The 16,755-nt window shown below is 38.7% G+C and overlaps 1 protein-coding gene across 10 annotated transcripts in view; it reads left to right on the plus strand.

Moving 5' to 3' along the window:
* MAPK14 (mitogen-activated protein kinase 14) overlaps positions 1-16,755 on the plus strand; it is a 70,048-nt gene that overhangs the window by 12,054 nt on the left and 41,239 nt on the right. For all 10 annotated transcript variants that reach the window (XR_004625458.1, XR_004625457.1, XM_034660624.1 and 7 more), the window contains exons 2-3: positions 11,638-11,767; positions 15,565-15,623. Coding sequence is in view for 8 of the 10 variants with exons in the window: in XM_034660624.1 (XP_034516515.1) it covers positions 11,638-11,767; positions 15,565-15,623 (189 nt within the window). In the remaining 2 variants the exon portion in view is untranslated. The remainder of the gene's footprint in view (positions 1-11,637; positions 11,768-15,564; positions 15,624-16,755) is intronic.

Raw genomic sequence — 16,755 nt, forward strand, 5'->3', positions numbered from 1 at the left:
AAACTCGAAGTGTTACTGTAAAATATATGTCTATGTCATATAAGAGAGAGAGTCACAGACTGAGCAAACCAAAGATTGTGAAAACACACTGATGCCTGTTATATGCATCTGTAGTCATGTTTATAGCATATGTTTGTAGGGTGTTTTTCTGGATATGAAGCCTATAAACAGTATTACTGTAAAAGCCTTTTAATTGGAGCAGCAGGCAAAGTTGATTGGTAGTAATCATAAATAGTTACAATGTAATAAAAGATTAATTTATTTCATATTTGCTTAAAAGGAGGTAAAAATTAGTTAATGATAACTTCAAAAACGTTTGTTGCTGAAATTTTCAAACACAAAAGTAGGGAAGATAAATCCATGGTGACAACATTCTAATGAGGCTTGGGAAAGTAACTCCACATGTAACAAAATAATCCACATGTAATATTTTTGTAATCAATATGAGATAACTATTGCTCTTGATGCAGATGTATCAGCTGCATTTGCAATCAAAGAAGTATGTTAACTGACACCACTGTGGCCTTTAAAGCTTCAGTGAAGAAATGTCTTATAAAATGATTCTATTTTCAGATGGAGCTTACAGCAAATGAAGATTAATTGCATTTCACATTTTAATCACAAATTGGTTTGGGTTTTTAGATTGCATGTCTAAGTAAATTTCTGCATTGTTTGAATTTTAGTTTTCATCAGGCTAATAAAAATTAAAGCAATTGTGAAAAACGTTTTTGCTCCACTAGTTTAAAAGTTTTGCAGCAGGAATTAGACCAATCAGGAATGGCAGGTATCTAGCATATGTGTTGCTATGCTCTGTGTTGCAGACACATAGCAGGTGTCCCTAATCCTGTCACAAATACACTTTCCAATCTGAATGAGATTTCCATGAAAATACTCAATTTCCATAGAAGTTCTTGAACTGTTAAGTTGTGTAAGGCAAAGTATATGGTCAATTAAATGATTCTTTTCTATTCAGTTTACTAATCTATTGTTAAGAGTGTTTAATATGTCGTTTGTGTTTTGAGCCTCTTTGAGAGGAATATTTAAAAATGGAAAGGCTGGGGTTGGTTGCGTTGTACACACTTGTAACAGTTGTATTAACAACATCTGATGTTCTTCCCGTAAGTATGAAAGTGTTATTGTAAGAAACTAAATTCCACTTAAAAATACTATATATAGCTGCAAGTAGTCAAATAATTTTGTGATTCTTTAAAAAAAAGTGTTATATAAACATAAAAACAAGGCACTTGAGAGTTAGTGAAGATATTAAAAGCAAGCTAACAGGGGCACCTGGGTGGCACAGCGGTTAGGCATCTGCCTTCGGCTCAGGGCGTGATCCCGGCGTTATGGGATCGAGCCCCACATCGGGCTCCTCCACTATGAGCCTGCTTCTTCCTCTCCCACTCCCCCTGCTTGTGTTCCCTCTCTCGCTGGCTGTCTCTATCTCTGTCGAATAAATAAATAAAATCTTAAAAAAATAAAATAACACAAGTTTTTTTTTTAAAAAAAAGCAAGCTAACCATGTTTCAAATGTGGTGAGTTTTTAAAGTCAGTTTTAAGTCCCTTGCTGCTCTGAAGAATATTTTTTGAGGTTCCTAAATCAAAACTCGAGTTCTAGTTTTTGTACAAATTTGCCTTATTTTCATGACATTACTTCCAAAATGGAGGTGTAGAGCATAAAAATAAAAAAACTACAGTGACACTTGCGCAGTTGTTCGAATTTAGAAGGAAGAAAAAATAGGTTTCTATAGTAGAGGGAGATGTGTACCGAAAAATATTTCTAGTATGATATTTATTGAAATTTGTATCAGGTGTTATAGGTAAAGAGAAAGTTCCAAGTTAGTGTAAATTACTTATTTAGAAGGCACATTTTAAAGGCTATTAGCAGTTAACCTAAATTCAATTGGAAAAAATCCTCAAATTGTATGATTTGGAGAAGAGATGTCATGCTTTTGCCATTATTTCCTTCACCTTAGATATTTTAATGAATTTGATGCATTAATAAGAATTCGTTAATTGTAACTACAAATTTTAATATATTTAGATTTTTCCATTAATTTCCAAAAATAAACACAATTGTGTTTGTTGTTTTAGCCATTACCGAGGGTTCATTTTTTACTCATTCACATCATTCCAGGGATTATGGAAGTCATCTGTGATCATTGAAAGAAACTGTAAAACCGCTTCTGATCCTCACAAATTACTCTGAGACTTGTCAGGTGGTTGCTCATTCTTCCTTCTGCTGGGGAAAATCCAGATTGTTTTTTGAGGAAAAGCCTGGTACAGTCTGTTTCCCGTGCTCTGTTAACATGAGCTCTTGTCCTGGTTAGGCAGCACCTTGCCTTTCTTAAGAGGTTGTCTCTCTTACTCTACCCGGCAACCCACCTGACTGTTAAAGCATATTGATCCGCCTCTACCTAGAAAATCCACAAGCCAGGTGGCAGCCATGGAGCAGAAACAGAGTCTCTGTGTCTCCATACCTGTCAAAAGCTCAGTTGATGGAAATCCTCTTTGGAGGATTGTCTGAGGAACACGGAACTTAACCTTTTTTTCTCAATGCACTTAAGATTTCCTCTTAGATTAAGGCCATCAGAGAACAGCAGCATGCCATGCTATTATGTACCCTCTTCCCCACCTTTGCTAATAATGAACTGTATTTTGGCTTTATGAAACAGTCTCCACTGATATAGATAACTCTAAGAAAAGAACCATCTGAAACCCACTATTATATTTGTGTAAGAATGTTGATTAGGACATTTTACCACATTATACAGTGTCTTCTTCATAAACATACACAGGAGGAACTCTTCTGGTTTTATTACAGGAATAATTATGCCTCTCTTCAGTTCTCCTGAGTACCTAGTTTGTTTTTATTATATGGTTCCTGTGACTCATGTCTTAACTGGTTGTGTTCTCTTGTATGATGGCTTAGTGGGCTCAGAACCCACTAAAAAACCCCACTCTAATGGGTGTTTAGAAAGGATCTCATAATAATCATTTGTATGTTAACCTCACCCATACAGAATTTATTTTCCTATAATCACTGTTATTTCAAGTTATATATGTATAGTTCCAGACTGCTTTAAATCTATTGTGGAATTAAGTGGGATAAATAAATTTAGAAGTTAAACAGAATTATATTAGGATATATTAAGAATCTAATAAGCCAGGGGCACCTGGATGGCTCAGTTGGTTAAGCGTCTACCTTTGGTACAGGTCATAATCCCAGGGTCCTGGGATTGAGTCCTGAATGGGCTCCCTGCTCAGTGGAGAGCCTGCTTCTTCCTGCCCCTCTGCCGCTCCCCCTGCTTATGCTCTCTCTCTCTCTGGCAAATAAATAAATAAAATTTTAAAAAAAATCTAATAAGCCAGTTTTTTGGGGGGGGGAGAGAGGAGGCAATTTTGAATGGGTAACGAGACATTCAGTTTTATTGAATATTGTGTCCTGGGCACTGGATTCACAGCAGTAGATGAGTGAGTATGACATCCTATATTATAATCACTGCTTTTAATGAATTTTATATTTTTTCCTTTAGTTTTTTCTTTACCATATCAGTGATTTTATAAAATGTGAGTTAGTTTTATAACTTTGGGAGACTTATGTGAATTTATAATTGAAGGAAAACCTTATTAAACAATGTATCCTGAATTATAGTTTGGAGAACGTGATCATTGTAAAGGTAATACCATTTTATGATATTGTTCATGAAAACAAGGTTTTATTTGTAGCTATAATTTTAAAAATGTGATTAAGAGGCCCAACTGGTAATACTAGTAAATGAATCATTATAATAAAGGCAAAGTGAATAGCTGGTCCTGGGTTGCCCTTATCCTGGGCAGCTTGGCATTCTGGAAAAAGAGTGCACATTGAAATTAGACCAATCTGGCTTTGAGTCCCACTGCATATGAGTTATATGCCCTTGGATGAGTTGTTAATGTTTTTGACCATTAGTTTCTTATTTTGAAAAGTCAATATATCTCAAAAAGTTATAAGGATTAAATTAAACATTTCCCAAATGATATATGACATAAACGGGTATTCAGTAAATTTGAATTTCTTCTCCTTTGATTTAATTGGTTTTATCAGGTGATTTAAAAAATTATTAGTAATTTTTGCTTTTGGTAATCATAGTATTTGATTTAGGATGAAATTTCTCCACTTTCCAAATACTGCTTTGATTAGTAATAGTAACAGGAGGCTAGGTCAGAGGAGTTAAATGCTTAAAGAGGTGGGGTTGAGGATGGATAGTATATTCCTTGCTTCAGCAGCTTTGCTATAGGAATCATTAACTGGTAAGCAGAAAGCAGTTTCTCTGAACAACTCCTGCTTATTCTCTTTTGTAAGCAAAATGTGTTTTAAAAAGTGAGAGTGTACGTCCTTTGAAGTACAAATTATTTGCTCTAAGGAAATCATGCAATTATTGACGAAGCAGTGTGAATTAAGATGTCCATTGTAATAGTATTTATCATATTTGTGTGTGTGAATGAATGGAATGGCTATAATGCCCATCAATAAAGAGAATAGTTGAGTAGATTGTGATGCAGATATTTAATGAAATTACTGTAAATGTTTAGTAAAATGGAAAATACTTATGCCTTAGGGATAGAAAATAAAAATTTACATACTATGAGTATAGCTATGTAAGTATCGTTTGAAGGAAATATGTTAATAGTGTTTTTATTAAAGTTAGTACCTATTTTTTGTTTTAGGGTAACAACAATATATATGACTTAGGTTCTAATTTTACTAATAACCTTATATTAAAGATAAAAGCTCGTTTAAAAAAATCAGGATAGAAAAATATAAAATAAGCAAAAATGTTAAAATTCTGAATATATTAGACATTTCTTCTCTGTGTTTATTTACTCACATGTGTGAGTATACATTTTTTCCCCCACAGATTGGATCATTCTTTACTTCTGAAACTTGTACTCTTTCCCATCAATAATATAACATGTACATTTTAGTACTATATGGAGATTCTTGTTAGTGGCTGCAATATATGTGGGAGAAAATACCGTAATCCAGATTCTCCCCTATTGGACATTAAGGTCGTTTCTGGTTTCATTCTTATGAACAAGCTGTAATAAATACTTATATATTGTGAATCCAATTTATATATTTTATATGTAAACTTTTAAACCCAATTTATATATTTTTGAAGATTTTTTTTTTATTTGACAGAGATAGAGACAGCCAGGGAGAGAAGGAACACAAGCAGGGGGAGTGGGAGAGGAAGAAGCAGGCTCCCAGCGGAAGAGCCTGATGTGGGGCTCGATCCCAGAACGCCGGGATCACGCCCTGAGCCGAAGGCAGACGCTTAACTGCTGTGCCACCCAGGCGCCCCTGAACCCAAGTTTTAAAAAAGTAGTCAACTGTATATAGTTGCACCGTATTATTAGGCATTGTTTGCTTTCATGTATGTTTTCATCATTCCAGTTAGATGGTAGGTTCTGTGACATCAGGTGCAATGTTTAATGTTTCTTTTGTATTCACAAAGCATCTCATGAAAGAAATATTTCAGTAAATAGGAAGTGATATTTTGGTATTTGTAAGATACCACATCATTGCCTCCTGTATTCTAGATTCACAGGGAGTAGTAGAACTTTAGAGATTGAAAAACTTCCCCTAAATGAAGTAATGCATATAGAGCAAAAGTGATTTCTTATGAAATACTTTTCATTAATACTATTCTGAGTTCAATGTAAAATTACAGGAAAAACTTCTTCCATATGAAATGCAATTAATTATAGTAGGAAGCTTTTTAGAAAAGCAGAGTTCATACAATTAGAATATATTTAAAATGGACCGACCTTTTTACAAAGTTGAACTTGATTATCTATTAGGAGTTCTACTGAGAGATCCATTGAGGATCCATTCAATGGTATCCATTAAGAGTTGATGCTTGAAAACACGGCACTTGAATCTGAATTTCAGCTCTGCGATTTTCTTTCTATACTGTGGGCACCATTACTTCTTTGTGCCTCAGTCTTCCCATCTGTAAAATGGAAATCATAATAATGTCTTTTTATAAAGTTGTGATAAAGATGCTCATTCATGTAAAGATCTGAAAGCAGTGCCTTACAGTAGTAAGCACTTAGTGATTATAGGTTTTTAACAGTAATAGGAGTTTCTTGTTGGATGCTATTGAATTTATTTATTTATTTTAAGATTTTACTTTTAAATAATCTCTATGCCCAGTGTGGGGCTCGAACTTACCACCCTGAGATCAAGAGTCACATGCTTCACTGACTGAGCCAGCTGGGCACCTCTGGATGCTGTTGAATTTATAAAAATTGAGAGCCACATAATTTGAAGTTTTTTCCTTCATGTTTCAGATAGCTACATCACAAAATACTTTTATACTTTTGTTAAGCATTTTTTGAGAATGTGCACATGCCGGGCATTATGCTCAGTCCTGTGTAATATAGTGGTGAATAAAACAGAAGACACTAACTGCCCTCAAGGTGTTTAAGAGTGGGAAAGGCAGACATTATTAATGTCCAATATTTAAGCTTTACTATGGGCCAGGCCCTTTTGCTAAAGCTACTACAAAAGTTACCCCTTTAATCTTAATAAGCATTCTCCTTATTAGATATATACCTTACCCTCATTTTATATATGAGGCTAAGAGAATTTAATTAACTTTCTCAAGATTATACACTACTAACTGGCAGAACTGAAATTAAAACCAGATAGTCTAATACCAAAGCCTCTGCCTTTATTTAACCACTCTGCTGGGTGATAAATAAACATATAATAATAAATTGTGATTATTGCGGTAGGGTACTGATTAATCCTGGCCTGTCTTTCTCTAAATAGATACAGAAGTCAGAGATAAAAATATGTACTTTATTACTGTAAAGCTGGCATGGAGAATGGCTTGGACAGGCAGCTCAAGTGGGCTTCTTATTTCTTCCCTACTGAATTGAACTTGCACATTGAGTCATGGGCAGGTCAGCTGGAAACCTGATGGCATTCCTTGCTCCAGGAGGTCCCAAAGGGCTTAACAGTGGAGGAGAGGGGAACATGCTCAGCCTGCAGGTGGGCAGGCAAACTGAGGTGGAGAGTTGAGGATGGGTCACACGGCAATGACCATTTTCTGTCTCACTAGAGCCATTGAGGGGTTTAGAAGAGAGTATACATTTACTTGGTACTTCCAAGAGGGAAGAAGTTATTATTTTATGGGTTTGTAGGAACAGGAGTGGGAGAGAGGAGAACTCTCCCTCCCTTTATGTAGGATAAGGAAGGAAACAAGGAGGGTGTGACAGAGAATAACAGACCTGTTGGTAATCGCGAGGGGGATGGCAATTTAAACCAGTGCTTGAGGATAAAGATTCAACTGTGGAGTGGAGTGGAGATTGGAGAGAAAAGCAGCTTAGGAACCAGAAACATCCCGTTGAAGAGTTTAAGGAACTAAAAGGAGCCAGCATGTTCAAAACATAGTAGCTGAGTGTAAGGAAGAAGTAGCACAGGAGCAGGATGGAGTGGTCGTTGGTGGTCAGATCACCTGAGCCTTGTAGGCTATAATAGGAAATGTGTGTTTTATTTTATATGCCAAGGAAATTCCTTGAAGGATTTAAAGCAGTGGGTGTTGTCATCTAATTTATATATATATTTTTAAAGATTTTATTTATTTATGCGACAGAGATAGAGACAGCCAGCGAGAGAGGGAACACAAGCAGGGGGACTGGAGAGGAAGAAGCAGGCTCATAGCGGAGGAGCCTGATATGGGGCTCGATCCCATAATGCCGGGATCACGCCCTGAGCCGAAGGCAGACGCTTAACTGCCGTGCCACCCAGGCGCCCCTAATTTATATTTTTAAAAGATCGAATTGGATGCTTGTGGAGAGTATATAAGAAGGGAACAAAACAGGAGGAGGGAGACCAGAATAAGTCAGGCTGGTGATGAGGATGATTTGGACCAGTATGGTAGCAGTGAAATGAAGAGAAGTTGACTTAGAGATGTATTTTGGAGATGGAAATGACAAGACTTGCTGATAGATTATTGAGATATAGGAGACAGGGAGAGGAATAGTTCTAGGTGTTTTGAACTTGCTAAGTTTTAAGGTGCTTGTGTGGTTTTCATGTGGAGATGTTAGGTAGGCAGTCAGGCTCAGAGAAGAGATTTGCAAAAGACATGAATTTGCAAGTTTTCAATATAAGATGGTATTTAGTTTAAAGTCTTGGGTATAGATGAAATCATCTAGGAGAATGTGGGAGAGAGGAGAGAGCCCAGTGTCATGCCCTGAGGAACTAAGAGAGAGCTGCAAGTAGAGGGACCACATGCAGTGGAGTAAGAGAGGGAGGTGCCATAGAGGTCACAGAAAATCAGTAGAATGTGCTGATATGGACTCCAGAATGGAGAGTGTTTAGAGAAAGGGGAAATGTTAACCATGTCAGCTGGTAATCCAGGACAGTGGCTTTTGGGTCTGATAACAAGTCATTAATGACCTGAGAGGAGCAGTTTCAGTGTAATGGATTGAGGAAAGAATGCAAGCTGAGGAAATGAGTCAAACCTTAAGAGACATATGAATTACTCGGAGTCTTGTCCAAACGTAGATTCTGCTTTATGGCCTGAGAGTCTGCATTTCTAAAGAGCTCCCCCCTGATGCCAGTGCTGCTGGTCCGTGGAGGAGCAGAGGTGTAGATTAGTGGTCCTCAGTCTTCACTGTGTGTTAGAATTATGTGGCGGGCTTGATAAAGTACAGGTTACTGGACCCACTTCAGTTTCCAGTTCAGTAGGTCTGGGGTGGCACCTGAGAATTTGCATTTCTTCTAAGTGCCCGGGTGACACAAATGCTGCTGGTCTAGGAACCACACTGTGGAGAACCACTGGAGAATTTTAACTGTAGTGGAGAGCTTTCCAGGGAAATTTTTTGTTTGTCGAGGATGGGCATATTTATGTTGATGAGAATGATCCAGAAGATAGAGAGAGACTCAGAAGGGAGAGAAAGGGAATGAAGGAGTGAAGTCCTTGAGGGGATGAGGGAGGTGGCTCCAGAGCATGTATTGAGGTCTTGGATTTTTGTAAGAAAGGGCACGTGTCCTTGGTTATAGCAAGAGAGGAAGCAGAGAAGTTAGGTCCAAGTGCAGATGGGTTTGTAGATTTACCCGTAGGCGGATGGAGCTTCCTTTTGCTGGTTTCTATTTTCTTGATGAAGGCAGGGACAACTTTTGAAGGAAGAGGGTGAATTGGAGGTTTGAGGAGAGAGACAGTGTCAAATGAGTAAGAAAATGCACTTCCTAGAAAAAAGTGGCAGTTTTGAGAGGCTTATTTGAGGTTAAGGTCAAATTAAGAATGAAACCCATCTGTATGATCGTACATTCTTTTTTCTTGAACCACAATTAGTTCTTGGATTCAGACAAGGAGAATTAAGTAGTTGAGATCACCCAAAGTTAGACTTTATCCAGGTGGGTGTAGGAGACAGAGGCAGGGACAGAGGCACAAGGGAGCGCATGTAGTCTAAGCCAGGTGAGAAGGGAAATGAAGATGGGAGAGGGCTTGAAGCCAATGATGATGAGGTCCACAGATCAATGTAGTCAGCGTATAAGTAAACCAGAAGTAAACTAAAAGGCATAGGTTTGTGATGGAAGATGGGTGCTGGCATTCAAAATTGTGTAGGCGGGGCAACTTTTGTTGGTGATAGAGGTCCAGGGCGTGACCACGGAGGAGGCTAGATGAGGTGGAGTTTCCTGGAGAGGTCAGGAAGCTGAGAGGCCAGGATGTTGGATGTGTCCTCCACCTGGATGTTGAAGTTGCCAGGAATGATGACAGAAATTGGGAGTGGAGAGAGACTTTGAGATAGGAACTAACTTTTCAGTGAATAATGGAAAATTCCAGGTCAGTGGATTACAGCAGCAGAGAGGTAGCAATAGCTGTGAGTCCAGGCTTTTGTAAAACAAATGGAGAATTATAGTTGGGAAGTAGGAATGGTTGGTGAGGAGGACATCTGCCCCACCTGCTAGCCACGAGGGACTTGGGATATGAGAGAGAATCCCCTCTAAGGGCAGGGCTGTAAGAGAAGTAGTGTCTTTGAGGTGGAGCCTAATTTCAATTAAAGAAATGGAGGGAAGGCTCAGAAAGGGGATGAAGATTTATAGGAGTTCATAACAAATTGGGAGTTGAAGAGCGAGGACTTAGTCTAAGGATTTGGGAGGGAAGGGAGAGGAACTTCTGAAGTAAGTACAGAGTCAAATGGAAAAGAGTTGGTCATGATAGATGATCTGGAAGTCTTGGATGCCCATTGGAGACTGAGATAAACAGGAGGATGAGGCATGATCGGATTAGCCCAGTCTCTAAAAATAATTAAAATACACATCAAGTTTCTTGCTATAGTTGTCCTACATGATCTAGCCTCTGACCTCATTCTTTTCTCCTCTCCCCTTGCTCTCTGCCTTCCACCTACAGAGGCCATCTTTACACCCTCCAGCATGCCCTGTTTTTTCTACCTCTGTTTCTTCTTTCCTTTGTTAGCACTTGTTCTTCAGAGAGGCAGTGTGGCAAAGTGGTTAATAGCATGAGCTGTGGACCCCGATTCCCTCCTCCTGCCACTTTCTAGCTTTGTGATCGTGGGCAAGTTATTTAGTGTCTCCGTGCTTCAGTTTCCTCATTTCTCAGTGGGGTATGATAATAGCATTTACTTCACAGCGGTGTTGGGGATTAAAACTTATTTTAATTTTAATTTTTAAAATTAACGTTAAGGGTCTAGAACAGTTACTGATATGTAATAAAGACTATTGAGTATTATAAATGTTAATAATACTATTGTTAATAATACTAAATGTTAATAATACTATTTTTTTCTTCTGTTTGAAGCTCTTTTTCCCTATACCTTTAGATGGTTGCTAACTTTCTCGTCATTCAGTTGTCTCAGCTTGAACCTACTTGCTCAGACATCCTAGCTGAAGTACCAAAACCCCACTGGCTTTCTGTTATTTGCCCCATTATTCTGTTTTATTTAGTCATAGCATTCATCACTATTGGAAATTATTGTATGATTCTGCCCATCGCTTGAGGGCAGGGATTTGTTGACTTGTCCTTCTTGTATTTTAGCTTCTGAAGAGTGGCAGATACTTTGTAGGCACTCAAGAAATTTTTGTGCCAGCTCGTCCTGAAGTCATTCCAAGCCCTTCACTCTGATCAGGCAGCATTTGGTGGCAAGGTGACAGTGAAGCCTAAGGCAGAGGAGACAGAATCCAGCTCTTTGTATATCAGTCTGTTGGCTCAAGTAGATCAAGTGGCCGCTTGCTTTTGTGCTAACTGGGACACAGCTACATCCATTTTTAAGTTTATTGTCTGGCTGCTTTCTGGCTCTAACCACAGAGTTGAGTAGTTGTGACAAAGACCCTAAGCCTCACAAAGTCTAAAATATTTATTCTGTGGTCCTTCATGGAAAAAACTTTCTGATCCCCGATTTAGATGCATAGAAAGAAAGATGAGAAGGAAACACCAATAATAAAAGCAGATTACTTTGGATAGGGGGATTATAGGTCGTTTTAGTTTTTATCTTTATATTTTGTACTTTGCTGTAGGCCCATTTAATTTGGAAACAAAATAGCCTTCCTTATAAATACTAATTTTGAAGTATTTAGAGCATGTTCAATGGTGAATTCTTTGTCTGTGTTTTTTTTCTTAGTGCTGCTTTTGACACAAAAACTGGGTTACGTGTGGCAGTGAAGAAGCTCTCCAGACCATTTCAGTCCATTATTCATGCCAAAAGGACCTACAGAGAACTGCGGTTACTTAAACATATGAAACATGAAAATGTAAGTTATTCATGCAAGGAAGGATAAATGCTGCTCTTGAGCAGACTGGAAGAAATGGTGTTTTAATTACTGCAGATGGGAATACTTGAGAATGCATCAAACTTTGGACCACGCTCCTGGTATTGGGGTGTTTGTGGCTGCTGTGTGATGCCAGATAGCCACCCAAAGCCTTGGGAATCAATGGGTACATCTTCCTGGAGTTCGAGTGTTACTCAGACAGTTTTAGAGGGAAAGCATTAACCGACATTTTTTTAATAAAAAGTTTTTTTTTAAAGATTTTATTTATTTATTTGACAGAGAGACAGCCAGCGAGAGAGGGAACACAGGCAGGGGGAGTGGGAGAGGAAGAAGCAGGCTCATAGCGGAGGAGCCTGATGTGGGGCTCGATCCCATAACGCCGGGATCACGCCCTGAGCCGAAGGCAGACGCTCAACCGCTGTGCCACCCAGGCGCCCCTAATAAAAAGATTTTTAAGAGAAAATATTACAAACAAATTTTGCATTCTTTACTGGATACACTTAAGGCTGTAGCGTCCGAATATGGGAGTCCAAGGCTGTTTTGTGTTGTTACGGGTTATTCAGTGGGGAAGTTTGAGGCAGTATGCCTTAGGTTCACTGAATGTCCTTTTGAAGGTGACTGTTAATTTATGGATAATTTAATATTATAATTTTCCTTTTTAATCTTCTTCAAGACAGCTTTTCCAGATTCAGGTATTTTAATAAATGTGATGAAGACATTGTTTAAATTAAATACAACTTTTTCTTTTCTGTCAGTTTGGAAATTTGAGAGCAATGACATCCTGCAAAGGAGTGCTTCAAAATCCTAATACAGTAAATAAAAGGATGCAATTGGACTATTAGCTGGAAGTGAAAAAACAATTACCGGAGGATACTTATTTTCCTAAATTTCAAAATCAAGTTAAAAGAATTTATGTGACTGCCATATGAAAGGAACTGTAAAATTTGTAGCATTGTGGAAACAGTGGCCATAGAGATTTTAGTCATTTCACCCTATTGATTGTTACTGTGTAGAAAAAAATTCTATAGAGATTTTAGTCATTTCACCCTATTGATTGTTACTGTGTAGAAAAAAATTCAAAATGTGTAAATTTATTACTTGCCTATTCAGACCTTTTCTGTTTTAATTGAATCAAAAAAAATTTTTTTTAATTAGAGATCAGTGATGCTTTATTAATATACACTTGTTTCACAGGGTATAAATTTCTTCTAAATTGGGAGCATTGAGACTTGAATTTGGAATTGGATTACCAATGCTGTTGTAATCACAGCTCTAGCTTATTTATTTTCATGGTTTATTTTAATTGCATACTATTGAGCAAATTCTGTTTTCCCCAGGTAACCTCTATTCCTAGGTATCATTCCTATAAGCATCCATGTGCGAAGCTGAATTTTTAAAAAGTTCAGTGCAGTGCTGCAGCCTTCCTAATCAGTGACATGTTTACAAGTTGAGATATATGGAAAAAGCTACCAGGAGGAGCTTTATTCCAGGGTCTGCGTACAATCAAGGTGGCCTGGCAGCTTAACTGATGCGTTTACATTTGGTTTTTAACACAGTTGAGTGTGTATGCTGTTTTTCATTACACATTAATAAATGGGACAAAGACATTATCATAGCTTTTTAAATAAAGAAAACTTTGAAAATGGAATGCAAGCGAAACATTTATGGAACCCCAAAGCACTTTCAGGAGGCCCTGGGATCCCACTGGCGTTGCCAGCGCTCATTTATGAACATCTGGCTTAGGTTACCAGCACTTCATTGTTCTGCTTCTCCTCATAGACCGTTTAAGCCAATGTTTAGGGCAAAGATTATTTTGGATTATCTGAATCCATGCCTTAGCTTTTCTAGTAATCATAAGAAACAAGATTATTTATCATGCTTTAATTTTCTGTAATGAGGTACTTCAAAATGTGTCTTATATGCTATTAGGCTGGTTACATTTGGGTCACTCTGTAGAAATGAAGAGGCCACAGTGATGGGATATGATTGTTCTAATTTAGCAAGGGCTACAAGAATCTTTAAAAAAAAAAAAAAAAAAAAGGAGGGCTGATGAGATGCCTGGGTGGCACAGTCCGTTGAGTATGTGACTTTTGGTTTCGGCTCTGGTCGTGATCTTGGGGTCTTGGGATCGAACCCTGCACAGTGGTTAAGCGTCTGCCTTCGGCTCAGGGTGTGATCCCGGCGTTATGGGATCGAGCCCCACATCAGGCTCCTCCGCTATGAACCTGCTTCTTCCTCTCCCACTCCCCCTGCTTGTGTTCCCTCTCTCGCTGGCTGTCTCTATCTCTGTCGAATAAATAAAATCTTTAAATAAATAAATAAATAAATAAAATGAATGGATGAATCTTTAAAAAGGGGGGGGCTGATAATATTAGGAACACAGGATTTTAATTTACATAAGTTGTTTCATAAGCAGCTTGCTTAATAGCAGTTGGTCTTTTCATGTTAACATGTTTAGATTTTAACAGTATCAATTAGAGGCTCATCTGTACTTAAATATTGGTGATTTGGTTTTGAACAAAAGAAGGCATATGGCTGAATGTTTTATAGTTCTCTATTCTTGTTACAGGGGCTAACAGACTCAATATAGGAAAATACAGGAAAATTCCTGAATGTCACCCTATTCCACAAACACTTGTTAGAAGCTCAATTTGTAAAGGTAGTTTTACCCAGGGAAGAGCTAAGACCTCCAAATAAGTTTAATTGAGGATTTTAAGAGGAGTTCCTCTCTTGCATCTTCCTCTTTCTCTCCCTCTTTCTTTTACAAAAGTGACTCTTTGGGGGCGCCTGGGTGGCACCGCGGTTAAGCGTCTGCCTTCGGCTCAGGGCGTGATCCCGGCGTTGTGGGATCGAGCCCCACATCAGGCTCCTTTGCTATGAGCCTGCTTCTTCCTCCCACTCCCCTTGCTTGTGTTCCCTCTCTTGATGGCTGTCTCTGTCTCTGTCAAGTAAATAAATAAAATCTTAAAATAAATAAATAAATAAATAAATAAATAAATAAAAAAGTGACTCTTTTGGGGGTGCCTGGGTGGCTCAGTCCCTTAAGCATCTACGTTCAGTTCAGGTCACGATCCCAGGGTCGATCCCGTATTGGGCTCCTTGCTCAGCAGGGAGCCTGCTTCTCCCTCTCCCTCCCCCCACTTGTGCTCTATATCTTTCTCTCACTCTTTCTCCCAAATAAATAAATAAGTAAAATCGTAAAAAAAAAAAATAAAATAAAAATAAAAAGACTCTTTTGGACCTGGCTGGCCCACTCAGTAGATCGTGAGATTCTTGATCTCAGGGCTGTGAGTTTGAGCCCCATGTTGGATGTAGAGATTACTTAAAAATAAAATGTTTTAAATGAATGAAGGAATGAATGACTCTTTTGGGCTGCTGTATAATTTTTAACTAGCCACTAGTCCTCCAAAAACAGCAGCAGCTTAAAACTCTTGACAATATTGGGGCGCCTGGGTGGCACAGCGGTTAAGCGTCTGCCTTCGGCTCAGGGCATGATCCCGGCGTTATGGGATCGAGCCCCACATCAGGCTCCTCTGCTATGAGCCTGCTTCTTCCTCTCCCACTCCCCCTGCTTGTGTTCCCTCTCTCGCTGGCTGTCTCTGTCAACTAAATAAATAAAATCTTAAAAAAAAAAAATGTCATGGTTAAGTCTATGATGGTGTGATGTCATTGAACTGAAATAGTGGGGTTTGAAATCAGTTCCTATTAAAACGGTTAAGACCTGATGGATATTATAGTTCTATATTTATTTACTGCATGATTTTTCTGTTCTCTCCTAGGTGATTGGTCTGTTGGATGTTTTTACACCTGCAAGGTCTCTGGAGGAATTCAACGATGTGTGAGTGATTCTTTTGCATTTGCCTTCCTCAGCTGGATGTTGAAGATTAGCAGCCCACTTCTGTTCCTGCACCATTTAGCAGTATACAGGCTTCAAAAGATCCTTTATTCCTATGATCCAACTCCCCTAGGGGAAGGGGATGGATACAGAGATGTATATCATGTGTGGTATAAATCTGCGTGGGAGGGGTCGGCGCCCAAACCGCTGCATTGCTCAAGGCTCAACTGTCTATTAGTATTTTCATCGTTCCAGGCACATTGTGAAGATTCAGTGGTGAGTCCTTGCAGGACTTCCATGGAAAGGAGCATAGGGAGTTTTGATTATGATTTTTGTTCTCAAAGTGCCTGTCCCACTTTTAAAGGGACACCTTTACACTTTACATCATTACATTCACATCAAGAAATGTAACCAGGCCCTGGTTCCCTGTAAGTTCTTCTCTCTCTTTTGTCCCACTTGCATGTGGAAATGGTACTAGACCTGCATGCTCTTCCTTGACGTACTGGATTTCTGTCCTGAGACAAGGGGTGGGCCTCAGGTATTGAGAAAGCTACTGCATAGTGCTAGTTCTCTCAGTGCTAGCCTGAGATTATCAGGAACCAGTAGTGGGGGTTTGGGAAAATGAAACAGGAGAGAAAGCTGGTGTGAGAATATTTATTTAGTAGGTAACCATTGTGGGCAACTAGGCTGAAAACTACCAGGATCTTCTAGGAAGCAGTTTGAATGCACCTCAGATGGGGAGCATTTATCCCCTGGCCCCTGACCCTGTTGGCAAGGGTTTGCTCCAGGGGGCATTAATGCCCTCACATACCCAGATTGCACATGTGTGAGTACAAGATCGATTCCAGCAGGTGTTCTTGTGCATGTAGGAGCTATCTACTGTAGCTTTCCCAGTATCTGAATTAGCCCACCTCCCTCTCATCCCCAATTCACAGATATACTCTACCGTAGAGAAAAGGAACACCTTAAATTCAGAGTTATACATTTTGTCCTCTTGAAATTTTAGCATTACTACTGGGAAGGATGACTGTTGTGAAAATCAAAACAGAATTGCAGATCATGGCTGCTTCTTTTTTTTTTTTTTTTAATTTTATTTTATTATATTATGTTAATCACCATACAGTACATCCCCAGA

This window comes from Ailuropoda melanoleuca, chromosome 5 (assembly GCF_002007445.2).
Source record: "Ailuropoda melanoleuca isolate Jingjing chromosome 5, ASM200744v2, whole genome shotgun sequence".
Lineage (NCBI taxonomy): Eukaryota > Metazoa > Chordata > Mammalia > Carnivora > Ursidae > Ailuropoda > Ailuropoda melanoleuca.